This window comes from Phalacrocorax aristotelis, chromosome 7 (assembly GCF_949628215.1).
Source record: "Phalacrocorax aristotelis chromosome 7, bGulAri2.1, whole genome shotgun sequence".
Taxonomy (NCBI): domain Eukaryota; kingdom Metazoa; phylum Chordata; class Aves; order Suliformes; family Phalacrocoracidae; genus Phalacrocorax; species Phalacrocorax aristotelis.
The window spans coordinates 39455619-39476244 of record NC_134282.1 but is presented as its reverse complement, the minus strand read 5'-3'; the positions used below and the strand labels follow the sequence as shown (position 1 = coordinate 39476244).

The following is a 20626-nucleotide window of genomic DNA, read 5'->3' as shown; positions in this document are numbered from 1 at the left end:
CTCTGCATGAAGAGTGCTCTTCTATGCCAAAACAATCCATGAAACATGACAGCATTGCTTCCGTGCTGAGAATACTTCTTCTTGTAGTCTAACATACCGGTTCTACTACCGCATATAGATCCTGTGAGACTTACTGTCTTCTAAAAAGAAAGAAAAATCTTTTAGCAGAAATATATAGCAGCTCTTTATATTAAAAGCAAAAGAAAAATTCCTGAGGCTGGGATAGTGTAGCTATTTCACACATCTTGGTTTAGTAATTATGGGAACAGTCTTCATAAAATATCTGGGGGTCAGTGAGTGTTCAAAATATACTTCTTCAAGTTTACAAAGCCTTTTTCAGTCACTTAGTCTGACACAGATAGTCCTGCAGTTTTTAAAATTTTGCCTCTACTTGTTACTATTAACAGCAAATCCAAAAGAAATAGAGTTTAGCAAAGAGTATACATTCTCATCCCCTTTTGAGCATGTGAAGGGTTCTTAATCTTTCAGAAAGTGGGAAAAGGTCTACTGTGCTAGATAACTATTTCTAAGGGAAATCCCACAATGCTGTCAAAAGAAGAGTGAGGTATACAGTTATCATCTGACTAATTATATACTAGTTCAGGTATGCAGGTAGCAATAGAGGTTGGCAAAATTAGCATACATACGATGAAAAGCCAAAGATTAGTGGAAAAGCAGGTCAATCTGCAGCCCATCCTAAAGCCTCTGCTGACATAGCTACATCATAATTGGTTCTTAGTACCTTTACTACATGAGCTACAGTACTAAATGAGTAGCTTTAGTCATTTACTCATTACTAAATAGTACCTCTACGAAATGAGCTACAGTATGTCTTAATATCATTGACTGATATGCAAAAAATGTAATGCTACAGGGTGAGGGTAACAAGGTTCCGAGGGTAGCTTTTGGTCCTGCATGGGCAGGAATATTTAATGTCCAGCCAAGAGTATTTTTTGCTCTGTCACTCTTTGCAGCGCGCACGTATTCATTCCGGCATTTATACACACTGCTGTGATTAAGCTTCTGCTTTAATTTACAGTATAAAACATAACATATTATTACTGGACTTTTCTCTGAAGTGACTCCTACATTTACAGCGTACACTTCCTTATGATTTTTTACTGTTAATGGAGCGATATGTTAGTTAATTGTGCTTCATTAGTTAATTTCTTATGTGACAAAAATTGTTCACTTAATTTAAAAGGAACCATTCTGTGACTTTACAAACGCTGGTACCAATTTCATCAGTTAAATAAAATGTTATTATATATAGAATTTTTCTTTTTCCCCGTTGGGATTTGTTTATACTAATGAAATACATTAACCTTCAGCTCTACTGGTTATTTTGCAATGTGCTCATCCTGAGCTGGTGGCCAACTAAATGTAAGCTGGGTTCCCATGGCTTTTAGCAGCATTTCAGAGAAGAAACAGCGTCAGGTCTGCGGTGTTCAGAGCTGAGACCTGTTAAGCAAGGTAAGAGGATCTAGTTCCAGCTCTTTTTTGCCACAAGTAAAGTTAAGTAAAAAAGCTGGAAAGAGAAAAACTCTGTTTTCCCTTCCATAAAGGAAACAGCGGATCAGTGTACAGAATTCAAGGTTAATGATTAATGGGCAAAGAATTTCTTGCAAAGCGTTGATCACTATCTCCTTTTCCCACCTCTTGGCAGAATTTAGTACCGCATTCCACAAATCTCTTTCAGCAAAAAGAAATGAAAAGTTTCCAACTTCGCTCTTTTTTGTTGCTTTCTTGTATCATCACACCAGCAAATTCATATGGAGGAAAGAAAGAAGGTAATGCCGTATCAAACATAATAGTGATCATGAACTTTTAAAATGTTTATTCTATAAAAATTAATGACGTCTTTACCACCATGGGCACTGGGTTTTTTTGCGCGCTATACATGTAAAATATTACATTTATAACTGTTTGTGTTTATTGAAAAATATAGTTGTCTACGTAAAACAAACATTTCAGCTGCATGCTATACATTCTGAGATTACAGATTTAAGGTAATCTGACCTTAAGTAAAACTGCTGCTAAAGGTAATATAAATACGTGTCAGTTTGAAAATATACATGGAATTGATATTAGATATAATCTACTTGGACAGGAAATATTCTATAAATGAAATTCACTACCTTATTATGAATTACCAGTTCTAACTATTCGACAGTGTTTAAGCTTTCATTTTCTGATCTTGTTAATGTACGCTGCCTTTCACCTCAAGTGTGATGAGTATCTTTGAGTTAAAGAGAGGCAGCTGCAGTATGCTTTGCAGAGAAACAGTGTGGAAGATCTTAATAATTTAGATGATTGACTAAATATTTTCTATATGTCTCTGTGACTTTGCACATTATGTGAGTAGCTATGTGACTTGAGTATGACAGCACATCACACAACTACATTTCTTAAAACCGCTGTAATGTGACTGACGAAGACAACTCCATGTCTGCCTTCATCATTAAGCATTAGTTTTCTCTCCTATATGACTGCATTTCTAATGCTCCAAATGTGGAAGGGATAAATGTAGCTTTCTCCTTACCTGGAAATAGAGCAAGCTATAGAGTCATAGAATTATGGCCTCTTTCTGTAGCTATATGTGTTGCATTTCTGTTAATAGCTTTAGAAATCTTGGAATAGTAATTCTTTAATGTAATAGGCACAGCGATTTCAATTTAAAAGACACAGGACCAGGTTTCTTTGATTCTCCACATTTAAAAGGTCACTTGGGTTTTGTGTTGAACCATATAAACTCATTGAACTAAAATTCAATTAGAACAGGGAATTTCTATTACTGCCATAACTTGGCCTGGTTTATCAGCCAGCAAGGCCTGCACCTCCTTAACAGTTGCTGAACATTAGCAAGCTCTTTAGAAACTCTGATCAAATTCTGTAATTTTGAGTTTGAGACATGTTACAACTTTGCACAGATCTATTAAGACCCCACCGTGTGCTTAAGGTTTAATTCACCTTAGATACAAACGCAGGCAAACAGGAATTCAGTGCACCGCTTTTACAGTAAAACAGCTCTTGCCTTATGACAGCTCACATTCTCCCACTAGATGTGGCACCAGTTATATCAAGGTCAGTCATTTCGCTCTCTCCATTCCGCTTCACCCTCATGACCTAGGAGTCTTACGTCACCGGACTTCCCTTGTTTGCTTAACCTTGCTTCTGGTCCACAAGAGAGCAGTCATATGTCATAATAGCATTAGCAGATACACCTAGTTTTAGGATGTTAAGCAAAAGACTGAAGAAAACAGATATGGGTCTAAAAATGCAGGTCTCTGTTTTCACCTGGAGGCCGTCCACAGCTTAAACAGCTCTGCTACAGAGAGTAGGTACAAAGATAAACGTCCTGATATTCCATTATGTTGATCTCAAATACTCGTCTCCTTTCAGTTTTAAATGTGTGCAACACTAATTCTAACTACCGATTGACACCAAAGTATAGTTCTGTACCTATCACTGTCTTGGCCTCCTTCCCCAAGCCAACGGTGTTACAGCAACTTTGGCCAGAAGATAATGCCATTACCTCTTCTCAGAACTTCACCGTATTTCTGTTACCATTTGATTTATCAGTTTAGGTCAGCTAGTTCTCCCTTTCCGCAAAACATCAAAAGTGTGTTGCCCACACCTAGACACATCGAGGACTCTTTCTCCCCATTTCACTTCTCAAAGAGACAAATCCATTTGCCACAAAGGCATACGCAAACGGCAATAAAGCATTACTTCTCACTGAAAATGGGGAGTAAAAAGACTTTTAGCCCTACATGGGAGGACATTAATACTGTCAAGTGAGCATACTGTGTATGTTACATGAATATTCGTGCACCTAGGAGCTTCCTTATTTTTGCTTTCACAGGAACTGTAGCAATGAACAGTATGAGAAATCGTTTCTAATGCTCACTAGCTCGCACGAAATTTTAGCACAAGCTAAAAGAGCAATCACTGTGTAGAAGTCCTTCTCATTTATTTGTACCGAGCAAATAAAGTAAGTGGCTTCACTTACTATCAATTTTCTTTTTATCACTCTATCCATCTACAGCGTAAAAGAAATTACACTACAAAAAGAGAATTTATAGGAATAAGACTGCAGCAGGTAAATCACTGTAGATAGCAGTATGTAAATCTTTTTTGTAATAACAAACAAATTGATTTTGAATTTTAGCATTTAGGATTTTAGATTTTCGAGGAACAAAACTCTGTTCACTCAGGGCTCAAATACGAGGCATTCCGTAGGCAGCCTCCATGGAACACAAAGGTGCTACGACTTCTTCAAGAACTCTCTATTGGAACCACAAAGCTACTTTATACCCTATAATAGAACGGGAAGTAAGCATAGCAAGAAGCCTTGCTCACATGAGTGAACTGTGCACTGCTGCGGCTAACAGGATGCTGACTTGCCTCAAAAAGGCCATCACCAGCAGAGAGAAAGAAGTCATCATCCCGCTCTACTCAGCGCTTGTCAGGCCACACCTGGAGTACTGTGTACAGTTCTGGTCCCCGCTATACAAAAAGGATGTGGACAGGCTAGAAGGGGTCCAGAGAAGGGCCACCAAGATGATCAAAGGACTGGGAAGCCTGCCATACGAGGATAGGCTGGGAGAACTGGGTTTATTCGGCCTTGAGAAAAGGAGGCTCAGAGGGGCTCCCATCACCATGTACCAGTACTTAAGGGATAGTTACAAAGAAGATGGAGACTCCCTTTTTGCAAGTAGGAGTCCCATGGAGAGGACAAGGGGGAATGGACACAAGTTGCTCTTGGGGAGATTCTGACTGGACACCAGAGGAAACTTTTTCACAGTGAGGACAGTCAACCATTGGAATAATCTCCCCAGGGAAGTGGTTGACTGTGCCACGTTGGACACCTTCAAGAGTCATCTGGACAGGGAGCTGGGCCATCTTATCTAGACTGCGCTCTCCCTAGAAAGGTTGAACTAGATGATCCCTGAGGTCCCTTCCAACCTGTGATTCAGTGAGGTATGCACATAAATACCTATAGGTTCTTGTTTTATACTTAAGTATGTAAAATAAGACGGCCTGCATTACCAAGCAAATACGACGTAACATTTATGGCACACAGAGAGATTATTCTCTAAAAAGCCACAGACTGTTTCTGAAATGCCACGGTTTTCTTCTATATTTATATAGCAGGAAATAACCTTGGCATTTTTGGCAAAGGTTCATAATATAAAAGCAGCATCCCAGAAAAAGGCTAGCAATAGGAACCTAGAACTTACCTCCCTAACTTGAGCCGAGATGATTCTTTCTAAAACAGTGTAAAAAAATTTCAACATAGCCTTTTATTTACTTTTATTCTCCTCTTGAAAACATAAATCTAGGTGGGACTATATTCCATTATTCCACTTCATTGTGTAGACCAGAATTATTCAGTAGCTGATATAAAAACGCATGGTCTTGAGCTAGCTCTTTTTATTTGGCAGTCTCTCAGCTGGAGCTGAGCAACACCTTTTTTGGCCTAAAATGAAGGTAACGTCTTAGTTGTGCATTTCCACTGTGCTTTAAGTCATAAATCTGAAGAGGTGTTACGTTTTCTTTATTCGCCAGTTGTATTATGGACCCATAAAAGATGAGTTGAGTATATCAAATCCTCCAAAGCCGAGCTAAAAGTCCTAAGTTGAATGCTGTGTACATGGAGTACACTGTAATATCTGAAAAACTAACAGCGTAATTTGTACCTGAAGCTGAAAATTTAAAAGTCATCTAACCTGCAGTGGTCAAATGCATTTAAACTGCAGAGTTGGAGACCTGAAGTCTACTATGATGAGACGGTACCTTTGACGTTTACGGTGACTATAACTTTTACTATCATGTGTTTAAAGTCTAAAAATGTAGCACAAAATAGACACTAAAAATGAAGTACAATATACACTAAAAATGAAGTATATTCGGTGCAATAACAATCTCTGCCTTAGGTTTCCATTAATTATGTGTGATTTGGTTTATATTAAATGACGGAAGAACGGAGACTGAAGCTAACAGGCTTACAGGATAATACTCCTTTTTCTAGTTTGAGATAAAATTATAGTTTCCCAGCACAGAAGGAAAGCTAAAATAGCAAACTCAATTCCTTTCATGCAACAGAATGGCACAGTAATCTTTACTATTTTAAAATCTCTGGCTATAACGTCCAAATATAATTTAAAACTCAATTGGAGCACAGACCTTTCCACTCTCCTCAGGTACACAAATCAACTGCCTCATAAGTTGCGCACTAGTTACAAACCATGTTTTGACGGCTGGCTGTATTTAGGATAAGCACTTCCCTGACCAGCAGAACTAAGTTTCATTTCCAATCACTTAGATCCTACACATCTTAAAGATGTCCTAAACTACAGCTGTGCTTCCATTGCATTCCTCTCCCAAAGTTTTCACTTCCTTCTCCCCATCTCTACAACATCTCTACATTTCTCAATTAGTCCACGAGTTAGTGCCCCCGGGGTACCCGTGGATGTCCCAGCACTCTCTAGTTTCCTCACGTACCTTACACAATACTTGCTAGGATCCTCCTCATTCTGAGAGGCATTCCATGGCCTCTCTTCCCAGCCCTCCACTACTGTCACCTCCTCACGTCTGCTACCAAGCCTTTTTGCATTTCTCGGCGTACATACGCTGGCTGTTTCAGGGCTATGCTTTTATCTGTTCAGTAGCTAGTGCAGACAGGCTCATAAGTCAGGCAGTGACAGGCCCAGGGTTGCTCGTTGAACCAAGTGGGAAGGTGGTACTCTCTTGTGTTTAGTGCTGGTGCTCAAACAAGACCAAATTCCACAGAAAAAACTGTTTGAACTTATCAGCTCATGCAGGCATTGTGGATGCAAAATCAAGCAAAAGTGAGTCTCTATGACCTTCCCTGTGTGATGAGCAGTTGTTGTCTGCAAATGACAGAGTACAAGGTAACAGCTAAGTTTCATGGATAAGCACTGTGCTAGAATTGAATGTTTGCTCTAACGCTATTTAAATGCAGTAGTAAATGTTGTTTCAAGGATGTCTCTTCTCTATCAAGCTCTTGATTGTCAGAAAATGTCGGATTTTAATATCTGGAATATCTTTATTTAAGCTGGATGAAAAATTATTCTCTCTGCCTTGTCTTGAAACACAAACATACCATGATTACAGCCTATAGAAAAGATCTAAAAAGCATTAATTGTGCTAATTTACTTCAATGGAGTTTGTGTGTCACGACTGACCTTGAAATTCAGGTCACTTCTATTTAAACAGGGGCTAAGGAGCTAATTTTTATGCCATACCAAAATATTGGTCCTAGAAGTCCTCAAAGCTGAATGATCAGATGTTAGGGCACTAACCATTTACACCAAGGTACTGCGTTATGCTATTATTATGAAAGGTTCTACAAATGTATTTGTGCCATTTTCTGAGTGGCCGTGTTTCAGAAATACTCTACGTTTACACAGCTTTTGCAATACTCTCAAGACTCTTTTAGAGTTCTACCAAAATTTCAATAATCTGAAACAGATTTTTTCCTTTTGGCACCTGGAAAAATCTACAGTTATAATTTCAGGCATAAATTTTCACACCACAGAATCCAAAATATAACTGTAGTCTAACTAATTGAAGACCCTTTGCTTTTTGTCATGAAGAGACAATAATGGGAGCTTGACTGACAAAGGAACTTTCCATGCATAAAACAGGTTTCAATATTTCTACTAATGCAAGTGACTGAAAATCTTAATGACGAGGTGTAATTTACTTGACTAAGGCATTACCGTCTTCTGACTCCTAGTGTATGAGTAGTGGTTGAGCTAATAATACACTTGAGAAACTTGAACATATAGACCATTTCTTGCTAATGTGGCTGTGCAACTTAATTTCTTACTGCTTTTCTTCCTTTTCTGTTCAAAATAGAGAAAGTTCCAGTTCTTTTCTAACATAAAATTTTAATGCAAAGAACTATCAATAAAATATTCATTATTAAAGAGAACATTTTTATGCTTATCTTGTTGTTTACTCTAAGTTTATACTGCACATTTCAATTTGGAAAAGCTAGTTATGCCTAATGCACATAGAACTTCTGGGTTAGAAATACAGTTGCATCAACAGCAGTGCAATATTGATGATGTACCTTATAACACCGTATGGTCTCCTAGGGTGGCCTTACCTCACTGAGATTTTCCTATACATTATCTAGAGCTAAGACACTGTTTGCTGAAGCTAACTCAGACTCCTTTGACAGTGGACTGTCTTGCCAGCAGGCAGATGTGCCAGCAGTCATTTCCAAGCAGCATGATTAAGATTTCCTGGCAACACAAGCACTAATTGGCATAAGAGACAGAAGCGGTCATACAGCTGCACATGCCAAGGCTGGGTGATAAAGTTCACTGCTTTGGCAATAGGCCAAATGTGGATTACAGTTCTTGCAAAAAAAATTTTACTATTCCAACTAAAAGATTACTGCTTTCACACTTTTCAGCCTTTCTTCTAGAAAAAATGTACACTTTTTTTGGTTTCATTACTATGACATCCTTCTTGTTGGTTCTTTTAAAAAGTTTATAATTGATAATACACCCAGGAAGCACTAGGTGCACAGGACTGCACAGCCTTACACGTTCCCATTACAATGAGCCAATGAAAGATTTTGCTAGTGCTGAAATGCTGCTAATAAAATACGGTTGCTTCATAGTTGTGCAAATGGGAGTTGTTGCCTAAAAATACTGGCAGACATTCTCCTGCCCTCTCTGAGTCGCTTGCCCAGTCCAGTAAAAGCCATTTGTCTCTTTTATCAACAATACTGTTATATGTGGTCTCCAGGCTTCATGCTGTTTTCCAAGTGCAACAAATAGCTATCAGGTAAATAACAGAAAGGAAATTACAAAAAAGGAATCTAGAAATATTGACCGTGTAGAGAGGGTATTTAACCACCTATTGCTCTCTGGAATAAAACAAGCATGTCCCACTAAAGGATCAATTTTTATTAGAGAGATCCTCAAAATTTCAGCTATCTTGAAGTATTTGAAGAAAAGATCGATTCTAATTTTACATATTGCTTTACTGAGTAAGCAAAACTGATAGAGACTGCTCATAGACGAAGTTACTTAACCATGGGCAAGATGATGACAGAGCAGGGCCATGGACAAAAAGAAAAACATATTTGATTTTGCCTTGCCTCTGGAGTCAAAGAACTCCCATAAAATTCTGCTACACTCTCATGTTTTCCCATATCTTAGGGCTAATCTTGTAAAGAAATATACAGAAACACTGCTAAGATTAAATTTTTCAGTCTAAAATCTTGTGTATAGTAAATAACCTGTGGCTCTACTTTATGCATCTCTCTGAAAATGATCTGTAGTATCTGACTGAAGGACTTTTTTCACTCTTTCGAGCACCACTCTTGTCCCCTTTGAGCAACAGCAGGTCATAAGAGATGATGTCAACTAAGGTGTAACTCCATGTTTGCCAATCTGCACTTCCAAAAGCCACTCAGATTAGGGATTCTTTCAAATCAGTGTGGGGGGGTGCGCATTCCTTAGTTATATTAATAAAAAACTATACTAAAAATTATCAAAATACATTCCGATTTAGTAACCTGGCAATTCATTGACTAATTAATTTATTGGCCAGACAAGTCAATGTCATGACTGCAGACTAAATCGTGTCCAGATCTGACCTTTGTTTAAAATTCTATGAGTTGTTATAAAAAATAATAATTAAATTTAACGTGCTTTCAGCGAGGAAAGTTTGGAGCTCTATTTATGAATTAAGAAGGAAGTAACTTGATTATATTTCCAGTTTATGATTTTATTTGTTTTTGTGAAGTAGAATTCCTAGTTTTCTTATTTGTCTCACTTGTACTTTTAATTTAAGATGACAGTGCCAATCGCTTCAGGATTTCCTTTTTAGGGGTTGATAATAGCAAGACAAAGCACATGGCAGAAACTGATATTTTAAAGGAGGAATTTTGTTTGGGCAAATCTTATTCACGAGAAATGGCATTATGGAGGCAGTGCTTTCACCCCAGGGCCTACAACCTTCCAAGGAAAATTTTAAAAAGTTTATTCACGTGAAAGAGTGTTGGATAGTATCTACAATTATCATTATTTTCAGAATGATATAAAAGCTACTGCATTTCTAAAACTGATTACTATTACTGAAGCAGTGTATTGCTTTCAGCCCCTAAACTGTGAGGAAGAAATAGCAATACGGATTAGCAATATCTTTAGGACAAATGGAAAGGCTTTACCCTCCAGTTTATCATGCCAGATACATGACTTGTAAAGTATGCATCGTTCTTACTGAAACACATTATGTAAGAATCCCGAAAAGCCTTCTACAGTTCTTGAATCAAGCTTTTAGTAGCTACTTAAATCTTTTTAAATGCATAATCCTAGATTGCAGTCACTATTAATGCTGCAATATCTCTGTTCTTCTGCAATTCACGAGTCAGCTGTTTTCACACCTTTCAAACATCTGTAAAATTTCATAACTGATCTTGACTAAAATAGCTTGTGTCTGTGACAACATGTAGATTGCCACCTACACAACAATGCCTAGCTAAACTGCAAGGAAACGTGACAGCCCTAATTGCATTTTAGGCATTTATGCAAATGAGAATAAGTTGGTGTAGCATGACCTAGAGCAGCGGTCCACCATCAAGAACAAGACTTTCACAGTCTCTATCTGTGCAATAATCCCCAAATATGCTGTTCAAATTATGGACCAACTGCAACAAGTAGAAGAATGTGTTCTCTGATGCTTGAAAGTAACTCCAAAGTAGCTTTTGTATATTTTCAAGATGGGGTAGAGGGTTTAATGAACATGATGCATTCCTCCCTCCAGAGTACAGAGCAAATGGAGGGACCTGTGACTAGATTATTTAATTCTCTGGCTGCAGAAATGAGCATGGCAAGTTGTAAAACTAGAGTCTAGACCTAAAATAAAGAATGGAGCTTAGAAAATCAATATAAAACACTCAGCATTAGTGACTGGACCTCTGCTGTGCTAGAAAGCACATGGAAAGCCATGTGTCACATCATCTAAAAATCTACTGTGCTCTCTATCCATCATGCTTACCTGTGAATAGCAATTAAATCTTGTTTTTTTAATTCGGAACAGTTTTTGTAAGGGACATAATAAATCATTGCTGTCAGTAGCTGGCGTCAAAGAGTCATGAAAGCTGAGATAGTAAAATGACATGTTTCTATCAGAAGACTTTGTATATAGCTTGACCAATAAGGCTCTAAAAAAGGTTCCTAAACAAAATATTTCAGTGTGTAGTGCTGAAATTGCTGTTCTGTGTTTCATTGACTGTTATGATAGCAACTCTGCCATATTTACTCAGAATGGGTAGTAAGTACTTCATTATCCCCAAGCTCGCTTGCATACTACAGTACTCTGCAATGTAACAGTGAGAGTGTCTGGGCATTGCCGTCTCCAAAAAGACAGTCTTCCAACTGGTTCCAGTTGAGCTGTGCGTATTGCTCTCTAGGACACACCATAGTTACTATCAAAAAAGAAACCTTGAAAGAATTCTTCTGGCCAATAAATAACAGTATTTCAAATACGCTTAGGATTCATACTAAATATGAGATTTTGTTTACTACAGGTGAATTTGTGACCTTCAGCCTCCATTTTACACACCAGTAGAATAGTCTGTCCCACAGAGAGTACTGGGAGGTTTCCACATTTTTCCTAGCGCACAGATACCTTTAGGATTCATGCTTTCCAAAAACTTCATGTTCCTTTCCTGTCTGCAATCCTTGCACTCCTTCCTGAAGAGAGGAGTTCTGCATGATCCTCCTGCTTGCCATTTAATAGTCTTGGTCTCTTCTTATATGCTACACGACCGTAATGTGATGTTTTACTTTAATATGTTAATTTAAAGGAGCGACATGCTTTCTTCAATACCTTCAGCCAAGAAATGGCTCAGCACCCTCTGGCTTTGTAGTATCAGTGTTTGTAAGGAATGCAATGGAGATTCTTAACTGAAGCGCATGGGCAAAACTTAGTCTTTCATCCAGCTCCCAAAAGAGACAACTGTGATGCTTTCTATTTTAATCTCCCTAAATCATAGGTCAAATTAAGTGGCAGTGGGAAGGACTGCAGACTACACTGTATTCTTCAGTAGGGCCAGGATATGGTGTAATTTGCTGAGTGTAGCGACTGTGATATTTGGAATATTAGATAGCAGAAATGTACACAATTATTGCAGAGGTTCTTATAGAATAAAAATAAAAGCAGGACTCTGACATATTATATTCCAACCTAGACGACCCTTTGCACATCCCTTCTCCCGAAACCAACTCTGGAATTTTAGTAAATTCATAGGAGTTGCACTTTGGACTTGTTTGGTTTTTCTCTTATGATTTTGTGCCCTTTTCTATCTTTCTAGTCCAGTTTTGAGGACTATATATATTTGGAAAAATATTCACCATTACAAAACATTAAGCGCGCATCAATGAATTCCATTGAGGATACCTGTATGGCCTTAAGACATATCTAGTCATTTATTTAAACAAAATGTCACTCCCCTGAGTACCATCAAATAGCTGGTATTTCTGGGCCTACAAGAAATTTTTGCGATTACTTTCCCCTTATATAGTATCAATGTTTGTTCTTAAACTTGCTAAAAAACCAAATAGAAAAAAAACTCACCAAAAACCCCACACCACTTCTGGTTTTGGATACTCTGAATATGATTATCCTGACATGCAGAAGGGAACCAAATTCTCAGACACCTGAATTGCATTGCATCTGCTCAGGGACTAGGTACTCTGATCTCGGCAGTGCCTCTTACAGAGTATGCCTCAGATAAGCATTTAGCACTCTGCCACCCCAGCGCATCATTGGTTTTGAGTGCCTCTTTAGACATTCTGAACCAAGTCCAGAGTAATCTCAACAAAAGAGTCTTGAGTCTTTAACAAGTGACTGAAGATTTGTTTCGTGGTTGCTCAATAATCTACTTCAACTAACAACTCAGCTACTGACTACCTGTATTTTTGTTTTTCAAAGTACACACAACCACACAACTTTTAACTGTTGTTCTACAGAAAGAAATCTCTGGATTCCTAAAATTTCCAGATGGAATATTGTGTGTTTCAGATATTTCTGTATGTGATTAAAATGTTATTTGATTTTAGCCTAAGGAAAATTAATTATGATTGAAATTATTCTAGGTAAAATAAATTCTTATTAAAGCTGGTAGTAGATTTCCCCTTGGATTTCCTGTGAGCTGACACTGCCTGGAAATTTCTATCTTGATTAAAATTTACATGCTCTTGGTTGGTGTAAGTACTTGGAAAATGCCGTAAAACACCATTTTCCCTCTTGCTCAGCAGCAAGTTAGTCCCTCAGTCCATAACTGTGCTGCATAATAAGGCAATCAAATATGAATATTCTTTGCTCTTTGATTTTTAGAATGGCCTTTACAGTGTATCCAAAATGAGACTAAGGACATGAGTTATGCCAAATTAAGAATGTAACAGAAAATCAAGGACTCAGCTGATTTTTATGTTTTGTAGTTAACCAATGTTCAGCAATGGCAGATGTTTTGAAGACAAAGGGAAAGGTTGTAGTTCATTACACACTTAGAGACATGAACAATTTAAGCAGCCCTTGCCTCAGCCCACTGTTGCAGGCATTTCATAAGCATCTCCATTGTCCCAGTATATCTGCTTGCAGCAAAACAGCTTGGAAAATGATCCAGTTGAAAAAGAATCCTATTTTTCCCTGGTTATCCCTCTTTTTAGCTGGGTCAGCTCCCTGAGCTTTTTTACTACACAACTAAGCAACCAGCTGTGCTGGGACAATGATGGGAACTATAGGAGGTCAGCAATAATTGGGTGGCAGTAAGATGTGAGAAGCCAAACATCCAAATAGGAATTAAAGGCCCTAACAATTGAATCCCTACTTTTTGTTTAATTTTTAAGTTTTCATCCTCAATGAAAAAAAGCAGTCTGCCTTATCAGACTTCCCATCATCTAATTTAAGAATAATAGTCTTTGAAAAACCCTAAAACATTATACCAGTTTACAAAGGAGTAAGTACCAGTATCATTATTGGAGCTGACGAAACAGTGGAAGACACTTCTCACATTCAGCCGAGGCATATTAATTTATTGATTTTTCTAAAAATTCCTCCCAAATCCTGAAGACTGAAGCGACCAGATTCTCATGTAATTTACACCATTAAAACTTTGGGGTAATCCTAGCAGTTTCTGTGATGCATTCTCCACTAATTCTTGCGTAGGAAAAAATAGAATTTAACCTTTGCTTTTCTGTGTATGACTACAGTGATTTTCTTTATAATTCTTGGCTCTATTAGAATTTTAAAGACACCTCCCCCTCTAATTTAACTGTTTGATTTCCAAAAATCACTTTACGAAAAGAAAGAGAATTCAAAGGGACTAATTTACCATTCCAAAAACAGCTCATAAAAGATTGTAACTATTTTCTTCTGGCTATTCTGAATAATATTTACATTGGAAAGATCTAGGGAAATTTCCCTGAAAATACAATTGTTTTCTGCCGCATCAGCAAACTATTAGACAGATAAAATAAAAATCTCGTACCTCAGAGCTTTTTGGGTACTTGTTCAAATTAAACCTTTCATTTCTTTCAGACCCTCTGTACAAATTTAGCAAACTAACCATGCAAAAAGTACCAAAACTAGAGAAAAAGTTTAATTATGAGTAATCCAATTCGTATTCTAATTGCTTTCCTATTATTTGTGGTTTTAATAAGGCTATTTAACCTACAACAGAATTCCCGCTAATAATGGAATTCTGGTGTAGTATTTTTGAGAGATGTCTTTGCCTTTTTTCCTTCTGATTACTCAACACCACCCACTTCGCCTTCATTCACAGAGAAGCACCCAGTTAGTTGTGTGCGATCACTAAACACAGAGACATGAAGGCATGAGTATCCCTATTCAGACAGGCACAGTAATAAAATCTCTATCATTCAAAGGCAGGGTAGTCTCTGTCAGGCATTTTAAAGCCAAGGCAGGTCACTGAAGTAATTATTAGCGCTAATTACCACTGCCACAAGCTGTTGAATTCTTTACCTGCAGCTAAAAGGCACTCAATATGTGCAGAATTTGCTAACATCTCTGAAAGAATCAGAGAACTAGTTCCTCTTTAGGAACACAGGTCCACTGCATGTGAATAAGCTTTTGGTAAAATTATGGCTGATCTTTGCACCAAATGATCTATTGAAGGAGAGATATGATGAAACTGTTCCAAAACAAAGGAATTCTATAAATATCCGAAGAGAATCTTAATAAAAAGGGAAGGCATCTGGTCTTACTTACTACAGCGGTGCTACATTTCAAACTTTCTAGCAGGTTACAAATAATTCATACCCCATCTCGGTTACAACACAAGTCTTTTAAGTTATGTTTTATGTAGGAATTTGAAGACAAGTCCGTATGAGTATCGAATTTTTCCCCTTATGAGCAGCTCCTCCGTTGAGAATTAGAGCGATCTGAACTGAATCACAGAGCTCCAAACAAAATACTGATCCTAATTGTGAAATTGGATAAGAACAGATGAAAGCCCAGTAAGCCATCACTTTTGTGTGTTTGGCACATTTCTAACAAAGTCCTGCAACAAGGAAGCCTGGCAATGGCTCTCATCAGTAAAAAGCACTGCTACAGATCAGAGGAAGGATTTGTTTGCAAGAGGGGAGACGGAAAATCTGTTAAAATCAGCTATTTTGGGTTCACAAGATAATCCACACATCACCTTTAGTCTCGATACAATTTTTCTACAAAAAGTAAGTAAAATTATATCATGAGACAAAAAATAACATATTATAAAAAGTAAAACCTGTAAAATATTTATTGTGGAGCCTAATATATAAGAACCTGACACCTGAAGGATTCGCCTCCAAAACCAAGGCATTCTCTATTGGCATCAAGTTGGAAACAATGGAAAGTCATAAAGATACAGATGTGTCTCTAGCTATCATTCCTTACAAAGGTGAAAAGCAGAGAGTGAGAAACACCAAACACACACTGCTATATTTGCAAAAACTCAAGACCCAACTCAGTGCAGCTAGACAAGTGGCAGCTCTTCATTAGCTGGACACGCAACCTACCAGCTGAAAGTTAACAAGAGCTAGCATCCAGATTGGGGGTTGCCTGGGCTGCTCTGTGCTACATTCAAGTTTTGTGACTGTTACTGAAAGGTTGCAGCTTCACCAAAAGCTCCACTTGCAACGCACGCTCATTCTGTATATATTTTCATACAGCCAAATGTCAGACCACAGAGCTAGAAATAAGAACCCTAAGATATATCAGTCCTTTCCATGTGATGCAACACATCGTGCCTAGTGGCTGCAATGGTCAGCCAGCTCCTTTTTGACTGTATGCCATCCTTTAAGTACCACTCAAACTTCTTAAGTAGAACTCTACTCCTCCAAAGCACAAGTAATAATAATGGTCACAGTTTTATTGTGATCAGTATTATTGCCTCTGCATTAAATCAGACACAAAAACCTCAGTCTTCTAGATACTATTAGACAGTATTCAGTGCCAGGACTGGAATCCATATCTTTAGCCTTCTGGTCCCATTCTTGAAGATATTTTCTTCATTACACTGCAGACAGCAATATATTTCCTCTAAAACTAATATATGAATAGCATAAAAATTCTGTTCTTCACTCCCTCAGTAGTAGTACCATTAGGAGGATGAATCAAGGCCACTGGTTTTTTATTTGTAATCTCTGCTTCTTGAAATGGAAGTGCCATAAACTAAGATGTGGCACTAGCTGCCAACAGTCTCAGTCATTTTCTGCAATTTGCAACAATGCACATCTGTAGCATTTTAATTATTGAGACACTTAATTTTCTGACACCAGGGAACAGCTACAAGGTATCACAGAATCAGTCATAGAATGTCCTGAGCTGGAATGGACCCACAAAGATCATTAAGTCCAACTCCTGTCCCTGCGTAGGAGAACCCCAAAATTCACAACACGTCTCTGAGGGCATTGTCCAAGTGCTTCCTGAATATCGTCAGGCTTGGCGCCGTGGCTGCCTCCCTGGGGAGCCTGTTCCACCACCCTCTGGGTGAAGAACCTTTTCCTAATATCCAACCTAAACCTCCCCTGGCACATCTTCCTGCCATTTGCTTGGGTCCTATCACTGGTCAACAAAGAGATCAGCACCTACCTGCTTCTCCTCCTTCCCTTGTGAGGAAACGGTAGAACACGATGAGGTCTCCCCTCTTCTCCAGGCTGACTAAACAAAGTGATTTCAGCCACTCCTCATCCTGCTTCCCCTCTAAACCCTTCACCAACTTCGTGGCCCTCGTCTGGACCCTCTTTAGTAGCATTGTATCCCTAATATACTGTGGCATCCAGAACTGCAAACAGTACTCAAGGTGAGGCCACACCAGCAGAGAGGAGCAGGACAATCACCTCCTTTGACCAGTTAGCAGTAAAGTGCTTGATGCACCCCAAGACAGCCCTCTTGGCTGCCAGGGGACACTGTTGGCTCATGTTCAACTTCTTGACCGGAAACCCAGATGCATCTCCACAGCTCTGCTCTCCAGCCTCTCATTCCCTAGTCTGTAAGTACATCCAGGGTTGTCATGCTCCAGGTGCAAAAGCTGACATTTGCCCTTGTTAAAGTTCTTACAGTTGCTGTTATGTCTCTGTTTTGTCTATGTCCCTCCCTAATTGTGAGGTGACCATGATCATCAAAGAATGGGTCAATGTTATTTCTGCTCTGCCTTTTGCCATGAACATATTTTAATAAGCCCTTTTTATTGCCCCTCACAGTAGTGGCCAGCTTGAGGTCTAACTGAGCTTTGGCCATAAAAATTTCCTTCCGACAGTGGTAAATAGCATCTCTGTAGTCCTCCCATGTCACCTGACCTTGCTTCCACTGGCCATATACTTTCTTTCTTTGCCTTATTTCTAGAAGATGATCCCTGCTCAGCCAAGCCAGCATTCTGCCTCACCTGCTATGACTTCCTAGACTTTGGAACTGCGTGTTCATTTGCTCTTAGAAGGTGGTACTTAAAAAGTGACCAGCACTAATAGACTCTAGCACCTTCAAAAGCTTTTTCCCAGGGGACTTTACTAAAAGTAGTTCCCTGAGCAACCTGGAATCTGCTCTCCTCATATCCAGAGTTGAGGTCTTGCTGGTAGTCTTCCTTCTGTTACCATAGGCTTTAAACTTGATTGTTTCATGCTTGTTGTGGCCAAGGCAGCCACCAATAAGCAACAAATGAAGGAAGGCACCTTTCCTATTCTGTTCCCTTAGTACCTGTACCAAGAAGTTATCATCCAGACGGTTTAGAAACCTTCTGGACTTGTTTGTACCAGCTGTGTGGTATTCCCAGTTGACATCTGGCAAGTTGAACTCCTTGTCCATAAGTACAAGTGTAGTTGACTTAGAGGCATCCCTTAGTTCATTAAAGAATAACTCATTAGTGTCATCATCCTGGCTGGGTGGCCCATAGTGGACTCCCACAACACCATCCGCTTTATTTGTCTGTCCCTTAATCCTTAACCAGAGCGTGTCAAGTGTTCCATCACCAAGTGCCAGCTCCATACTGTGCCACCCCCGGCCTCGCCTGCCCTGCCTATGCCTCCTGAAGACCCTGTAACCATCCATCATTGTACATCAGTCACAGGACTCATCACACCAGGTTTCACTTATGCCAATAATGTAATATCTATGGGACTGGGTGTTCTGGGAATGCAAAAGTTGCATGATCTATTTCCTTTAGTATCATGCCACGAGCTGAAGGGTGAAATAATTGCCTGGAAGTGCACTGAGTTGTGTCATTCCGCTAAACTAATTAGGGTAATGGGAATTCTGGAACTAATTCCCTAGACAACTAACTAAAATAAGGTTCTTGTTAGACACTATGATTGATAGACATTCATGTCAAATGGATGAGGAACACTTTGCTTCATGGGTACAATAAGACAAACCCCTCTGCAGGAACAAGCATAGTTACTCATAATAAATTTTCAGAAAGAAAAATAACACAATTTTATAGCTGATTGTGTTGATTCTAACACAGTTGGCTTGTTGACAAATCATTTATAGGGTTACAAAATTAAGTAAAGGTTGCCAAGCACTGATAGCATAATAGGACCCTGGAATGCCTTGGATGTGTATTTAGACGTTCCATTTACCAGATCCTTTTTAGGAGCTGGACAGATTCAAAGGATAAAGATGGTACTTACCTTAGGAGATATTGTATATGGTTTCCAGCTTGTGTTTCATAAAAAAATAAGCAAAATTAGGGAACTGGAAACAAAAATACATACAATATCTGTTTGTTATTGTGAAATGAGAGATCATGATTCTGGTCTCTCAAGACTACAAGGCATGCGTTGTGTTCACTGAACATTTTTAAAATTATAATAACCAAATGTATAACACATATATAAGCAAACAAAACTCAGCTGAGTATAAGCGTTGATAAGTGTTTCACTCCTAATTTCATTTATTATGGATTATTCACATTTTTCTCTAAATGACTGTCAGTGAGCCATATGTTGCTGTTACATCATTGAACTTTTCCCATACTTTTTAGCATATATCAATTCAAGTGTTTAAGGCATTAAATATACTTTAGAACAACAGCTATTAGGTCAGAGGAGGAATCTGACCCTATAAGGAACTCCTTTGACATACTCTGATATTTGTCTGACATTCCTAGTCTCTTGAGGTGTCAGCATAGTAAAGGCAAGCAAGCAAATCAAGGGGTTATTAAGTACATAGGGAACAAACTACTACAGAATTTCAGACTTCGCTTTTCACACTAAATCTCTGATTTAGTTGAGCTATCTAACCATCTTGTCATCTTCGTCATCTATGAAAATGAGGAAAATGATGCAGAGGTAGTTCTATTCAGAGCTAAGTCAGAGAACAGCAAGGCAATTGCTGAACATGTACATGAAGTACACAAAGATTCAGCTACCAGAATCAGGCTGTGCTCTTGACATCCCAACCAACTTCTTAAATAGTAGAAATAATGCAATTCTCTGAAAAGTTTCTTGCATTATGAAGTAGTCAGCTAAAATATAAATGTTCTTAAATAGAACTTCTAATAAAAATACTGCTTTATAGCTGTCTGCTGGTGAACAAAAGTAATAGAAAATGGAGTGCTGACAAAGGAATGTGTAACCAATGAGAGATGTTTTTAACTTCATTTTATTCTTTAATGTTTTAAAACTAATTTTTACTAAATATATCCCTTGAGATTGAAAATAAGTACGCCAAATATTATAAGCAGGAAAAAGGCCCAGCCACTAAATGAACAAAAAGTCATGTTTTCGTTCTACTTTCATTTTAGTTCTACATATACACTCCAGTGTAGTATTGTGACAGACAATGCAAACAGAACAAGGAATTTCATATTTAATCCATGGTCTCAGTCAGCCTCCGCAAGAGTATGACTTTATATACTAAAAGGGTATGGTGGGAGAGAAAGACAACAGAAGCTCACTTTATTTAATCTTTGTTTCTTCTTTAAGAATATTTTTTATTTGCTCTAACTACTATTTCTTCTCCACTAGCAGCTATTCATCTTGTTATAGTGTCTCATTCACCATATACTACTGTAAGAAGTACTCAGTGCAATAAGAGCAGATCTCCACAGTGAGACATATGGTGTTAACCACCT

General features: G+C 38.3%; 1 protein-coding gene across 2 annotated transcripts in view; it reads left to right on the top strand.

The window, feature by feature from the left end:
• Positions 1 to 1673: 1673 nt before the first annotated feature.
• Positions 1674 to 20626, top strand: part of LIPC (lipase C, hepatic type) — a 79505-nt gene continuing 60552 nt past the window's right edge. Inside the window, exon 1 of one of the 2 annotated variants that reach the window (XM_075100248.1) lies at positions 1674 to 1790. In XM_075100248.1, coding sequence (XP_074956349.1) covers positions 1709 to 1790 — 82 coding nt within the window. In that variant the 5' untranslated portion in view covers positions 1674 to 1708. The remainder of the gene's footprint in view (positions 1791 to 20626) is intronic. The other variant, XM_075100249.1, reaches the window with a different exon arrangement.